This window comes from Leiobunum rupestre, chromosome 6 (assembly GCF_980474605.1).
Source record: "Leiobunum rupestre chromosome 6, qqLeiRupe1.1.hap1, whole genome shotgun sequence".
NCBI classification, from domain to species: domain Eukaryota; kingdom Metazoa; phylum Arthropoda; class Arachnida; order Opiliones; family Sclerosomatidae; genus Leiobunum; species Leiobunum rupestre.
Window position 1 is genome coordinate 42,917,442 of NC_143389.1, and position 14,491 is coordinate 42,931,932.

Below are 14,491 nucleotides of genomic sequence, written 5' to 3' on the forward strand. Positions count from 1 at the left end.
CGGAAATTCTGGGTACCGAATTTTTCCGTAAGAAAGATTCCGCATACGGAATATTTTTTTATAACGAAAATTCCGCGTACGGAATATTTTCTCGTCACCAAAATTCCGCGTACGGAATATTTTCTCGTCACCAAAATTCCGCGTACGGAATATTTTCTCGTCACCAAAATTCCGCGTACGGAATATTTTCTCGTCATCAAAATTCCGCGTACGGAATATTTTCTCGTCATCAAAATTCCGCGTACGGAATATTTTCTCGTCACGATAATTCAGAACCCTAGCATAAATACATTTTGAGAAAAATGGCCTGATCGAGCAAATTGAGACACCCTGTATAAATATTTTTGTTGAATAGTTTTGTTTCGAGCTTGAGGAGACCCCTCTTGAACTCGGGGCCCTGGACCTGGGCCCAACTGGCCCAATGGGATAGACTATTAGTTACGCTACATTTTACGACGTGTCACCCAGATCGTTGGTCAATTTGGAGAGCTCTGAAACGACTAAAACCAAAAATACAATTGTAAATTTAAGTCTAAAGTTTACTTCAAATTTTAATTACCTTTTCGTCTGAAAACAACGTGATGTTCTAGAAACGAGTATCATAGTAGATACCAAGTTAGTATCTACTATGATACTCGTTTCTAGAACATTCCGAAACTAAAATTCCTGACTATAATATAAATAGAGAACATCATCAGATCATCGAGTCCTGCATCGAGATTGAAATGCCGGTTATAAGCGATGCACAAAGAATACAAATAATACCTTTGCGCCAACAAGAAGCGATGATATAACTTTTTACCAAAGGGAAGGAGGACGACAACTCAGATGACTAACTTAGACTCGACTGTAAAAACAACAACGGTTTATTTACAGCTAGATATAGTTACATGTCGATAGCGGAAACAAAAGTGAATACGAATAAATGAATTCTGTGATTATTTATACAAAAAGGGCGAGCGATAAAAAATGAATCGAAGGGTAGATAAAAAAAGCAAAAGGTCTAATTTAAGTTTTAACACACTGCCCGACGATGAGCTTAAACTCATCACTTATCTTGTACTTCAAACGGGAACAATAGTCGAAGAGGACGTTGAAGTAATTGACCATTACCGAGTTTGAGTACGTAGGCTCGAGCCTTGTTGTCACCTCTGCCCTTGATAAGTTCCTTGATAATCGCCATTTTCCACATGGTTCGTGGGAGCTTGACGTCGGAAATGATCGAGGACCAAGTCATTAACCTTGAGGATAGTTTCTCGTCGAGGGTTGACGTATTGATTTGCGGATCGCAATTGCTGAATATACTCTTTTCTCAATCTGACCCAGTACTGATCTAGTAGATTTTGACGATATCTCAACCGTCTGGTTAAGTCTTGATTAGTTGTCGACTCGTTGAGGGGAAAGGTTCGGGACGGAAGCGCCGTAATTCTTTGTCCTAGAAGAAAGTGAGCGGGTGTTAATGCTGATGGTTCATCTGGGTCGTTGTATTGGAATGTCAATGGCCTGGAGTTCAGGATGGCTTCTATTTCTGTCAGCATGGTTTCCAATTCTTCGTAGCCCAATAAAGATATTCCTAGAACCTTTTTCAAGGGCAACTTTACTGACCTCACCATCCACTCGTAGAAACCACCCCACCAGCTTGCTCTCTCAATAATGTAACGCCACGTTATTACTTGTCCTCCCAAAAGGTCGACAACTTGGGGGTGTTTCAGGTTAGCCCAGAGTTCTCGACGGTCACGATCAGCCTTTTTGAATGTACGTGCATTATCAGATTGCATGCAACTTGATACACCTCGTCGGGAGATAAATCTGTGGAATATGATGGACCAAAGTCTAGGGGACTGAAAACAAAGGTGTTGGTCCATTTGATCGAAAAATATGGGATCGACAGTCGATCATTATACGTTGCAATTGATCGAAATTCCATTTGATCGAATCCCATTTGTCATTTGTTTCATAAGATCGAGCCTTCAAATGATCGAATACTATTTGATCGAATTCAAAAGTATTTATAGTACCAGTTGGTATGTTTTTATTTTACCGAATGTCAATATGAAGTGCAGAAGGAATAATGATGGAATAATTCATTGCTTAAGTGCAGAAGGAATAATGATGGAATAATTCATTGCTTAAGTGCAGAAGGAATAATGATGGAATAATTCATTGCTTTAACTGTATTAAGCCACAAAGATGAAGAGATTTTTACTATATACACTATATGATGGAATTTTTTATGACATCGACGATAACGGCCCGTTGTTTTTGATATATATAAATAGGGTCAGGTTAGGTTAGGTTAGGTTAGGTTGGGTTAGGTTGGGTTGATGTACGCGCGCCGTAGGCGCGTATGCACCGTTGCATACGAGGGGTCTGACCACGTTCACGGCCCTTCTATTGCTAAAAATTAGGTACATAGTTCGTTTTTACCTCTCCGAGGGGACTAAGTCCCCTAGGAGGGGTTATACAACCACCGTTTCTGTCTGTCTGTTTGTCTGTGGGTGGGTCTGTCTATCTGTCAGGCCTGCGAACGCGTTCGCATTTTCGGGGCAAAGGGTAATCATTGCGTACGCAGTTTCTCGAAATTTCTGCGTTCGCAGTTTCTCGAAGGGTTGGCAAAACCACCGTGTGACGGTGAGCGTTAACGGATTGATTTGCGGTTGGGTTTGGTTTTGTTGGTCTTTTTTCGTCAACGCTCACCGGATATTTCGTTATTGTTAATGTGTAGGTAGTGAATGTTGAGTTTGTGTTATGATGGTTGTGGATGTTGAGTCTGTTGTGTTTGTATGGGCGTTTTCTCTACAACTTCTTCTTAATGACTTTGGGACGGACCGAATGCTGAGTGTTATGCAACCTCTCAACGTCCAATGGCAGGGTTTCTACCAGTTGTACACGGTATTCGTCTTAGTATTAATTTGCGATTTTTTGGCGCCGGCCGGGAATCGAACCCGGGTCTGCTTCGTGCAAGAGATGTACTCTAACCACTCAGCCACCAATGCTTGTTAATTTACGGTGTTTTTCTAAAAAAACAGCTTTGGCGAATGTCCTTTACAAAGCTATAACGTTAGGTACTATAATTTATTCTACATCATTTTAAACATTTATAAATTATATTAATCTTATATTTAATGAAATATTTATAAATTATATTAATCTTATATTTAATGAAATATTTATAAATTATATTAATCTTATATTTAATGAAATATTTATAAATTATATTAATCTTATATTTAATGAAATATTTATAAATTATATTAATCTTATATTTAATGAAATATTTATAAATTATATTAATCTTATATTTAATGAAATATTTATAAATTATATTAATCTTATATTTAATGAAATATTTATAAATTATATTAATCTTATATTTAATGAAATATTTATAAATTATATTAATCTTATATTTAATGAAATATTTATAAATTATATTAATCTTATATTTAATGAAATATTTATAAATTATATTAATCTTATATTTAATGAAATATTTATAAATTATATTAATCTTATATTTAATGAAATATTTATAAATTATATTAATCTTATATTTAATGAAATATTTATAAATTATATTAATCTTATATTTAATGAAATATTTATAAATTATATTAATCTTATATTTAATGAAATATTTATAAATTATATTAATCTTATATTTAATGAAATATTTATAAATTATATTAATCTTATATTTAATGAAATATTTATAAATTATATTAATCTTATATTTAATGAAATATTTATAAATTATATTAATCTTATATTTAATGAAATATTTATAAATTATATTAATCTTATATTTAATGAAATATTTATAAATTATATTAATCTTATATTTAATGAAATATTTATAAATTATATTAATCTTATATTTAATGAAATATTTATAAATTATATTAATCTTATATTTAATGAAATATTTATAAATTATATTAATCTTATATTTAATGAAATATTTATAAATTATATTAATCTTATATTTAATGAAATATTTATAAATTATATTAATCTTATATTTAATGAAATATTTTAGTATTTTAATGTAAAATTTTATCGTGATCAGGAATTGAACTCGGGTCGCATTGTAACAATGCGGATAGTTCACCGCCGACTCCGAGCCATTGACTTCCTTAGGGAAAATTTTAAAGTAAAGGAACAATTATGATAAGGCGGGTTTTTTTACTAAATGGATTAATACAATATCTCTATATATTGTTTATTGAACTTTGTTGGTTTATTCTTTGGTACGGTTTTTTGTTTTGTTTTAAATTTTTGTTAAATTCTTAACAAAATTTCGTTAAAACACAAAAAGTAGTTCATTGTTACCTTTTAATAACGCTTAGAAAAAGGATAATTATTCAAAAAACAGGTTAATTGCAGCTTTTCTACAGTTAGTCGCTTTGTAGGCATAGTACAGTTATTTTACGATCAAATTACAGCACCACAGTTACAGCCGAATTGTAGCCCAACTTAAGTTATTTTGCAGATGAATTGCAGCAATTTTGCAACCAATTTGCAGCTACGTTACAGTTTTAGCATTAACAAAGTAGCACCATTATGGTAAACTAAAAATTCAGTGGAGTGAAATTACAAACCTACTACAGTGCCAACACAATTTGTAAAATTGTAATCCCACTAGAATGTTATGTAATAACAATTTATAGTGTTTCCGATATTAGAATCAACATCAGGTAAAATTAAACATATCTAATAATAATAATCCACTAGGTTGATACCCAAGGCACCACGTTAGGCCCAAGTCATCTAGCGACTTTTAATGGCTTTAAACGGGTGGCCGGGTTACAATGCGTAGGAACTAGGTGGTGGCAAGCTCTTCATGCCACGCGAGCCAACAGCTCCCTACACTTACATTACCGTTAACCTCTACACGTTTTTATGGAAAGGGGAAACCGAAGAACTCGGGGGGAAAACCCCTTTAACCAGTGGTGAGAGAACTTGCAAACGCTACGCAGGAGTAGTTCCGAGTTTTGCACCCAGTGCACCCGATTCCTCATGCTGCGAGGCATAAGCGCTAACCACTCCGCCACCCCACAGACAAAATGAATCAGGAATATTTCACTAACGTGTGAATTAACAACTCACTATATTGTCGAGTAAATTATATTTTTTTAAATTATCTCTTGAAGGCAGGTGTATTGTCAAGTGGTAATTTATCTAAAAATTCTGTAGTGCAAAAGTTAGACGGTAAGGCGTTTATGTACTACACAATTGTAATGAGGCACCGGATGTGCACCATTGGTAAAGCAACATCCACTACACTCCCACTCGTTGAGCTGATAACGAACGATCAACACGAGATCACAATTTCAAACTTTCTCGCGGCTTTTATTAAAGCACAGAAATGCGCACGGCCGTTGTGATTTCGTGCGAACGAAGTTTTGTTTTAATTAATTCCATGCTAAAGCAGTTTAAAATAAAGGAAATGAGCCAGTATTTGTCAAAGGTTAATAGAATATTGAAAGGTGAAGCGACCGGCGAAGATTTAAACAAAACGATTATTCATTGCAGTACTTACCACATGAGGACGTCAGCGTAAAAACCAGTAAATTTGGACTTTATGCGTTTTGCGTGCTTCTGAATAGTACAACTTTGGATGAATTCAAGAAGGGGTTGAATATTTTAGCGGTACTATTTTTATCTGAAAAACGAAACTCGTTTTTCGAGAATCATCTCAATAAAATTTGTGTATTAGGGGACGTTAATGGATCTCAAATTCCGGAAGACATTTTGACAGCCGAATATAATAAGGCGGAGTTACTTTTGTCAGTGACAGAGCTTGATTCGGCTGAAGCTGTAGCGGGGTAATCTGCAAAAACCCCGTTACCCCAAAAACGACCAAATCATTCGAACAGCTAATGATGTATTTCGAGTTGATTCACAACAAGTAATAGTTGGTGTCTAAGGCTCTAGCCGACACCATACCGTGTGACTCTCAAAAAACAACAAGTAATAAATACTGTTTAGTATGATATTAAAGCTATTCAATTGTATATTTATCACTATATATATCATAGGCAAAACGTATGGTATTTGAACTTTTTCCTTTAGGGTCATACTACTTTTGGAATGTATCATCTGTGATTGTGAATGATGTTAGTGCACTGGCAGGCAGTGGTTAGTGCATCCTCAGGATAACCATGGATTAAACACTAAGTTTAATCCATGGGATAACCAAAATGGAAAAAGTGATAATTCTTGGAGAAAGATGAAAAATATCAGAAGTTACTCAAATTGGGCATTATCAAAAGCACTGTCAAAAGTATCATCATTAATGGAAAAAGGTTTAATTGGAAAAACATCAAGAAACTGTTAAATTTTCTTGGGCAATTACGTGTGATACTAATAAATTCAGCCAATGCAAGAGAAATCAAAGTGTTTTAACAGTGCGATTAGAAGTTTGTGTTTGACTTTGTTATCTGTGTATCTAATATTTCTTAAAAGTATTCGATCAGTTAAGTTGTATTGGATTTGGATCTCAGGTTGAGAGAGTGGACATAAATAGCACATAGTCAACAATTATGCAAAATTCAGATGCACCAAGGACAAACAAACCAACTTGGAAATATATATTGATGTTATATTATATATACATGTTGAATCCATAAATATTGAACTTATTAATTACCATGGTATAGTATACTAATAGGCTTAAAAAAGTGGATTGACAAAGGGCCACGGCTCGAAACGTCTCCAAATAATAAATTTATACCGTGTGATCTTCTCCAGTTTCAATGTTGAATCCACCTTTAGTGTTTTAAAAACTTTTTTAAAATAAAATTGGAACATTACTAAACCTCATTTTTGCATTTAATTTTGTTGTGTTAAAAATAAAACCTGTCCAATCATTTGCATTTCGACAAAATTGTTTAGGACTTAAAAACAATGTGAACAATTAGAATATTTGGAAACAACATACATTGAAAATGTTCATCTAATTTATTAAACGCTTTAATCAAGGTTAAAACTTGGGAAATCCTAAGTAATAAATGAATGGATATATTTATCATTATTTGCAATTATTTCACTGAACTTGTATTATAAAACACAAATTAATTTTCCCTCTGTTATTATATTAACATTAAGTCTCAGGTGCAGCATAATGTTTGTCTATTCTTAATATTCCAAATTAAAAACAATTGACCGAATTTGAAATGACGTTTTTGCGCGCGACAGTGCCACTACATGTCTTGGGCAAACAGCCTTTTTTACTTGCTTTTTTGACCATAACATGTACATGTATTTTCACGCGCAAAATCAATTTTAAAAGCCATCAATTAAAATCTGATTCGTTTTTGGCTTCCAAAAAAGTGTTGATTATACGAGCGCTGGCAGGGGAAGGACAGGGGACTGAAATGACGTCTAGAGCTACACTAGCTATCTTAAATCGAAATCTCACAACAAGCGAAAAGTATCAATAGGTCCTGCAGCACTAAATGATTCGACCAAAATAAAATTCCACGTTGGTACGTAGTCTAGATTATCTTTGTATACACATAGGGAAAGAAGTCTGTCCATAGAGAAAGAAGGTACAGACTTCTTTCCCCTTCAACACGTTGGATGACTTTACGTCATGAATATCCTTGTGACTGTGCCAAATCATTGGCCTAACGGTAAACACACCCAAAATAACCATATTATTCAACCAATAACAGAGTGGTATTTTATCGCCAGATTTTTGCGTCCTTCGCTTTTTTATCCTTACTTTCCCTATAAATTTAATAAAGTGAAGAGATTATTATATCGGCCATTGATGCTGATGTGGACAATCAGCCTTTTCAGTTTACGACTAACGCTAGAGCTAGACTGCTGGGTTTTCGTATGATAAGCAGACGATATGTTATTTATAAAACACAATTTATCTGCTAAACAGACGAAAATCCAGCAGTGACTGTATGAGGTGCTTCTAGCCTAGCGTTGGTCGCTACGTTCGGTCATTTAACGAACCATGTGCAACGTGGTCCCATATCAAAGTTCCATAACAAAAACAGATGTTCCCACTGCATAATTAAATATAAGTAAAATCCTCTTAAAGGAAGTATAAAGTTTCGTAATTTAGGTTAACGACCTAATTTCACATTTTTCCACCAGGGTTAACAGAAACATGGGTAACTAGCGCTAGATACGTTTTAAGCAGTGGCGTAGCCAGGGGGGCACAGGGGGCACATGCCCCCCCCGAAACGTATGGTCGTACGTACAAATATTTTTATTTTTTAACTTTTTTTTCAATGGTGTGCCCCCCCCCCCCCCCCCCGAAACAAAATCCTGGCTACGCTACTGGTTTTAAACTAGTTTTTTAAAGCATCTTCGATTAATTTAGAACATACTCCCTTTAATGTGCCGTTCATTATGGACTTGGCAAAATTGTTTAAATCATCCAAACAACGTCGTAAGAATCCGAAGGACGGGGTGTCTCAGTCTGTTGTTGTCTCTCTTGTAGTAGAGCTGCAGTACAGATATTTATTAATTTTGCTGTTTAATAGCTTAAACTTCCATTTTCGTTATTCCAGTAAGCATTATATTTTATATTACGGCTGTAAAAAAAATATAATTTGAATCAGTGATGTAACTTTCCTTTCGATTTCGAATAATTTTTAAATTTCGCGCTTTTTAATGGAAAAGTGTTTACTTTAACCACATCTATATTGTGAAAAAGAAACTATTTATCGCAAACGCGCCTTCGTTGGGGTTGCTGTTGTCATGTTTCATTTAAAATACATTTTTATTGAAAATTAATATAAGTAATTTATCAGGTGAATCAAAGGGAAAGAACAAACATGATTGTGTGAGTATTTATATTATCTGGTTTTATGCTAGTTAATAGGCAGTTTATAAAATTTACATTCTTATCTATATGAAACTGAAAGTAGTGGTCTTATGGTAGTAGCATGGTGGTAACTTTAAAATCAACAGTGATAATTTTAAAGCAGGCGTAGTTTTATAAGAGCTAATGATGTTTTTTTTGATGGCGGTATATTTATTATTTTATAGGAAATAAAATTTCAAAGGCAGATTAAGTGAAAAATGTCTCGGGCAGCGGCTCCATTTTCTCAAATTCGATCTTTGGGTCAACTTAAAAATCTAATAGTTGACACATTAGACACCTTATCAAAAATAGTTTCAATAAAAAATAAATCAATTGTGAATGAGAACACCACTCCCCTGAAAACTGAGGGAAACTTGTTATCATCAGAAGGTAAAAATGACTCATCATTGCAAAGCTTGAGTGAATTTGTTAAAGAACAAGAAAATGAACTGGAGAAAGCTCTGTTGGATTGGGCAGATAGTGGAACACACCTAAGTAAGGGGTCTACTCCTGGCTCCCCCGATAAGAAGCTAGGTCTGAAATCGGTACAATCACCAGTATCTATGAAGGGGCAACTGAGCAAGGTTAATGGGTAGCAACAGAAATGTCATTAATATTGAAATTTTATTTGAATTTTCATTGTTTCAGGTAACAGTGGAAAACCATAGTAGGTTCTTGATCAAATCTTTAACACTCGCAAGTAGCCCTGCATCAAAACTTCTCAGGCTTGAAGAGCTATGCAGACATCTTTTAAAATATCCTGAGGCGAAAGGCATTCTTGTCCAAGATCAAGCTATACGGCTTGTTCTTAGGTTACGATCATATAGTAAAGATAAACATGTTAAAGCACAATCAAGGGAAGCTCTAGCGTTGCTAGGATACACTGATCCACCAGCCAGTTCGGGTGTTCGTATACTAAGCATTGATGGAGGTGGTATAAGGTAATTTTAAATTTTTTTAATTAGGCACAAATACTGATGTGTCAAATTCAATTTCTAGAGGAATAATGGCTTTAGAAATTTTGCGTCAAATAGAGAGGCAAACTGGGAAAAAGATTTGTGAACTTTTTGACTTAATTTGTGGGGTTTCAACTGGTGCCATTCTAAGTGTCCTTTTTGCTGGTCTAAAAATGCCTTTGGATGATTGCGAAGTTCTCTATCGCAAAATGAGCTGTGATATATTTAACCAAAACCCTTGGCTAGGCACTGGAAAATTGCTCTGGAATCATGCATACTATGACACTAAAACTTGGGTTACTTTGTTAAGGTACGAGCGTTGAAGTTTATACCGCTACAGTTAAAATATTATAACAGTTTTCACCTTTCAGAAATGCTTATGGGGAAGGAGGCTTAACGGAGATTTGCCGGTTGGAAAATAATCCCAAAGTAATATCTATTATACTTTCATTATTGAATTTACAGTTACTTAATTATGCCGCTTTACAGTTGGCAGTGTTTTCAGCGATTATGAACCTCCCAACGCTACAAGCTTATATGTTTCGTAGCTACGCTTTGCCATATCGATCTCAATCAAATTATATGGGAGGCTGCAATCACAAAGCCTGGGAAGCAATTCGCGCCTCAGCAGCTGCACCTGGTTATTTTGAAGATTTTTGCTTAAATGGTTTGATTCACCAGGTAAATACAATTCTCAGTCTCCATACACTTCATTAAGAAAATAATATTCTTATAATATAAACTTGTTCTCTTTTTGAAGGATGGAGGATTATTATGGAATAATCCAACTGGTTTGGCCATACATGAAGCTAAATTACTTTGGCCTAAAGAACACATCTCGTGTGTTGTTTCATTGGGTACTGGAAGATATATCCCATTACCAGAAAACACTGGAGCTACATCAACAAATTTGAAAACTAAAATTTTAAAAATTTTAGACAGCGCAACTGACACTGAAGGTTTGTTTTCTTTTAATACAAGTGCATTGGCCCAAATGAAAATCTCTATGGATATTTCCTTGTTATAATGTAAATATTTCAGGAGTTCACTCGTTACTACATGATTTACTTCCTCACAATGTATATTTCCGTTTTAACCCGTATTTATCTGAAGTTATAACGATGGACGAAATTCGACCGGAAAAATTGCACCAGCTAAAATTAGACGCTCAAATGTATATAAGAAAGAATGAGCATAAAATTAACCAAGCATCTAAAATATTATCGAAGCCAAGAGGGATCTTACAAAAAACTGTTGACTGGGTTACGAAACAGAAAGAGCTTAAATTTTAAGATACTCTCAATTATGTAAATACATGTATTTTGTACATTTTGTATAAAAGTTATTTACATTTTTTCAGTGAAACTTACAAGGAGACGACCCGAGGTGATAATCACCGATTTTGTTCCGTGTACCTTAAAAAACCTGCAAGGGAAAAGTTGCGATGGGCTTTCGTTTTGCCATGGCAACTGAACACGTTTTTGACAACATGATTTGGGATTTTTCCATTGAAAATAACATGGAAATCTGGAGGATTTTAAAAAATGAAAAAGTTTGAAAATTTCAAAAACATTAAAAAAAAATTTAAATTGATTTAAAAAATTTAATTTAATCAAGTTTAAATGCAATTTAGTCAATTGGGGGACCCTTAAAATCCTTCAGATTTCCATGTTATTTTCAATGGAAATAATTTCAAATCATGTTGTCAGAAACGTTTTCAGTTGCCATGGCAAAACGAAAGCCCGTCGCAACTTTTCCCTTGCAGGTTTTTCAAGTTGCATAGAGATGTACATTATACTCGACTTTGAACAAAATCGGTGATTATCACCTCGGGTCGTCTCCTTGTTAATGTTGTTCTAGTCCTTAGTTTACAATAATGTTTATTTTATAGCACTAGATTTGACCTTTTTAAGAAATTATTTGTATGTTGTTTATTTCATAAATAAATTACGAATTTAATGGAAAGTTGTTTTTAATTACACGGCATAGCAAGTACACTATTTTTTCTCAGCTGCTGCTGGTAATTTTACTTTAGGCAATTGATTGGGGACAACTTTTTTCGGGAACCTTTTGTTGTGTTTCTTCGCAAACCTTAAGTTCTTTAAGAATTTGGGATCAACCTGATAAAGCGTTAAAATCAGTATAATTTTTTTTATGTTATTTGTACCAAAATTAATACGCACGCCTTGCATGGATGGCTTTCTTTGCCTCTTAGGCCTATAAATTCCATTCCTGTGGTCTTTACTGTCTGAAATTGAGGTTTATGGATATAATAACTACAGTACTAACAGCAAGCAAATAAAACTTACTTTGATTGTGATTGGTATGGTTTTTTGTCTTTGCCATGTTTCACTACTTGCTGTCTGACCAAGACTATTAAAAAACAAAGGCTTAATACTAATGTGAAAAACTAGTTAAACCTAAAATAGTCAAAATTTACGATACATAAAGCATTTCACTCTTTATTTCACTCTTTATTTACCGTGAATAAATGATAAAATAAATGGATTACCTAGATTTTTAGTCAAAATCAATGCTTATTCTTTTCGTAAGGCGATTTAATGAAACAGTGTTGCCAAAGAATATATATTACTTATATTCTTTGGTGTTGCCGGATCTTTCGTGAAGGATTAGTACAAAATAAAAAAAAATAACCAGCCTTGGAAATAACGGTGGTCAGGTGGTCAAAGACCAGTTTATTAATTGCTCAGACCAGTTTATTTATTCAAAATTTGGGGGGTCACTGGTCACCGTGTCCAGTTTATTAATTCGAAATAATTACAAAAAATAGAAGGTGACCAATTTAATAATTCGAAATAATATCAAATAATAGGAGATGACCAGTGTATTATTTCAAGGTTTCGATCAATTTTGATTTCCCTATTCACCGGATTTCTATGTACCGCATCCCACGAACGAGTCGAACTCTCGAACCCCCTCTGACCTCAAAGCCTCAAACCCTCAATCCTCTGTCTCGCTTTCCCCCGAGTATGGTAGGCTACGTGGTAACGGAGCGGGGACTTGGGAGCTACGGGGCCTAGAGTAGAGAGAGGGTCTTCTAGGCTATGGCAGTAGTCTTAGGTGAGATAGTACTATATTGTACTATTCTTGTGGTACTCATAAAATAAAGGTAACTATTTTGAATACGTGTAAAATTAATGTTACCATGTAGTATAGGTTTTTATAGGCTTATAAAATGACATTAGAACATTTTATATGAGACCAGTTTAATAATTCATAAGCTAGGGGTCACTGGTCATAATGACCAGTTTAATAATTCATAATCTAAGGGGTCACTGGTCATAAGGACCAGTTTTTTTTTAAAAAACCTTATTTCCAAGGCTGGTGGTGACCCGAGAAACTCTGTGAGAACCATAGAGATAGAAAAGAAATAGAGGGAAGATTTTACCCGTAAAATTCTTCCCCCCCACACCACGCATGTATGAAAGCGGAGATGGGCAGAATTTGCAACGCCATCTATCCTTCCTTTGTTTACATCAAATGACAGTTGATTTTCAAAAAGGCATAATGTATTTCATTTCACCGCGCGTCGATGGCGCCAAGTAATCTGCCCATCTCATGGATTCCTACATTGGTGAAAAGGGGGTCGGCACTCGCGGTCAACTTCGCCAGATACAATAGTGCCTCTATTTCTTTTCTATCTCTATGGTGAGAACCATTGAGTTCGGAATATATTACGGTACCTCTAGAGCCAAAATTCTTATTTAATCCCGGTCTCGAAGAAAAACAGTTATCATTAGTTGGTGGCGTCATCTACCACAAGTTAGTGGTGAGAATAATTTAAGGCAGTGGCGCTATCTACCAGGGTTACGGTATTAGCAGACGACATTTAAAATAATTATATTTTAAACTGTTATGGCAATAGCTATTGTTTGGGGCTCCTGTTTCAGGCTAGGACAGGATCTCTTTTAACGGGGAGTAGGTTGTCTGAATTAGATATTAGCTCCGAAAATTTTAAAAATTGTTCATCAAGCAGAGAAACCCTTGAACACATTCTTTTTGACTGTCCTTTCACTGACTTGAACAACGATATCATTAATTGGCGTGTCCATTACAACAATGACCCTTTAGTTGAGGTTTTGGGCCTATCGGAGCAACCCTGGGACTCTGACATAGTTTCAAATATTTTAGTTAAGTGGCAAAAGCTTTAGCGGGAGCAGTGATGGGCATTTTGGAAAATTTTGTGATAGCTCTCACTCCACTTCATTCCCGTTCCTAAAAATTTAAACTCAAACTCATCTCATCTCACCACCGTAAACTAACTTTTTATCTCATCTCCTCTCATCGAATTTCTCTAATTAATACTAACCTCGCGCACACTCCCGCTAGTTTTGTTGAAAAATCAGATCTGATCTCACGCTCTTTTCCGTTTATGGAAGTTATAAAATACCACCTTTCAATCTCCTTTCTCTGAAATGCGTACTTTGTGAAACTCCTCTCGCGCTACTGACCTTTTGAAGTTAAGCGCATCTCACCTCCTCTCAGATTCTCACACTGTTCTCACAGGGGTAGAACAACGACCATCACTGGCCGGTGGCCACGTTAGATTTACTGTCTTTAACTTCTTTATAGCCTTCTAACGTCACCAAATTATGTTATTGTACGTTTGGGCTTTGTTATTGGCCAAAGTTACATAATTATTTCCAAGTAGGTCATGTTTTTATATTTCCTTTGTTTTGGTTTT

The 14,491-nt window shown here is 34.8% G+C and overlaps 3 protein-coding genes across 6 annotated transcripts; 1 reads left to right on the forward strand and 2 right to left on the reverse strand.

Moving 5' to 3' along the window:
* Positions 1 to 1,145: 1,145 nt before the first annotated feature.
* On the reverse strand, positions 1,146 to 1,865 carry LOC149941054 (uncharacterized). The gene has a single exon (XM_090179412.1). It carries the CDS (start codon positions 1,863 to 1,865, stop codon positions 1,146 to 1,148), a length of 720 nt encoding a protein of 239 aa, XP_090035538.1.
* A 5,436-nt stretch (positions 1,866 to 7,301) lies between these two features.
* Positions 7,302 to 11,653, forward strand: LOC149941055 (calcium-independent phospholipase A2-gamma-like). 4 transcript variants are annotated; one of them, XM_090178013.1, is made up of 9 exons: positions 8,313 to 8,533; positions 8,647 to 8,809; positions 9,016 to 9,414; positions 9,479 to 9,771; positions 9,830 to 10,096; positions 10,158 to 10,215; positions 10,276 to 10,467; positions 10,547 to 10,745; positions 10,828 to 11,652. In XM_090178013.1, the coding sequence occupies exons 3-9, from the start codon at positions 9,049 to 9,051 to the stop codon at positions 11,076 to 11,078; spliced, it is 1,626 nt and encodes a 541-aa protein (XP_090034139.1). In that variant the 5' UTR covers positions 8,313 to 8,533; positions 8,647 to 8,809; positions 9,016 to 9,048; the 3' UTR covers positions 11,079 to 11,652. The 4 variants fall into 4 exon arrangements, with proteins under 4 accessions (XP_090034141.1, XP_090034142.1, XP_090034139.1 ...); XM_090178015.1 differs by lacking the exons at positions 8,313 to 8,533; positions 8,647 to 8,809 and adding an exon at positions 7,302 to 7,490 and having other exon boundaries at positions 10,828 to 11,653; XM_090178016.1 differs by lacking the exons at positions 8,313 to 8,533; positions 8,647 to 8,809 and adding an exon at positions 8,084 to 8,132 and having other exon boundaries at positions 10,828 to 11,653.
* Positions 11,654 to 11,740: 87 nt separating this feature from the next.
* RpL29 (ribosomal protein L29) lies at positions 11,741 to 12,409 on the reverse strand. The gene is made up of 4 exons (XM_090178017.1): positions 12,299 to 12,409; positions 12,096 to 12,159; positions 11,970 to 12,034; positions 11,741 to 11,906 (listed from the first exon to the last, which is right to left on the reverse strand). The coding sequence occupies exons 2-4, from the start codon at positions 12,130 to 12,132 to the stop codon at positions 11,784 to 11,786; spliced, it is 225 nt and encodes a 74-aa protein (XP_090034143.1). The 5' UTR covers positions 12,133 to 12,159; positions 12,299 to 12,409; the 3' UTR covers positions 11,741 to 11,783.
* Between the last annotated feature and the right edge of the window lie 2,082 nt (positions 12,410 to 14,491).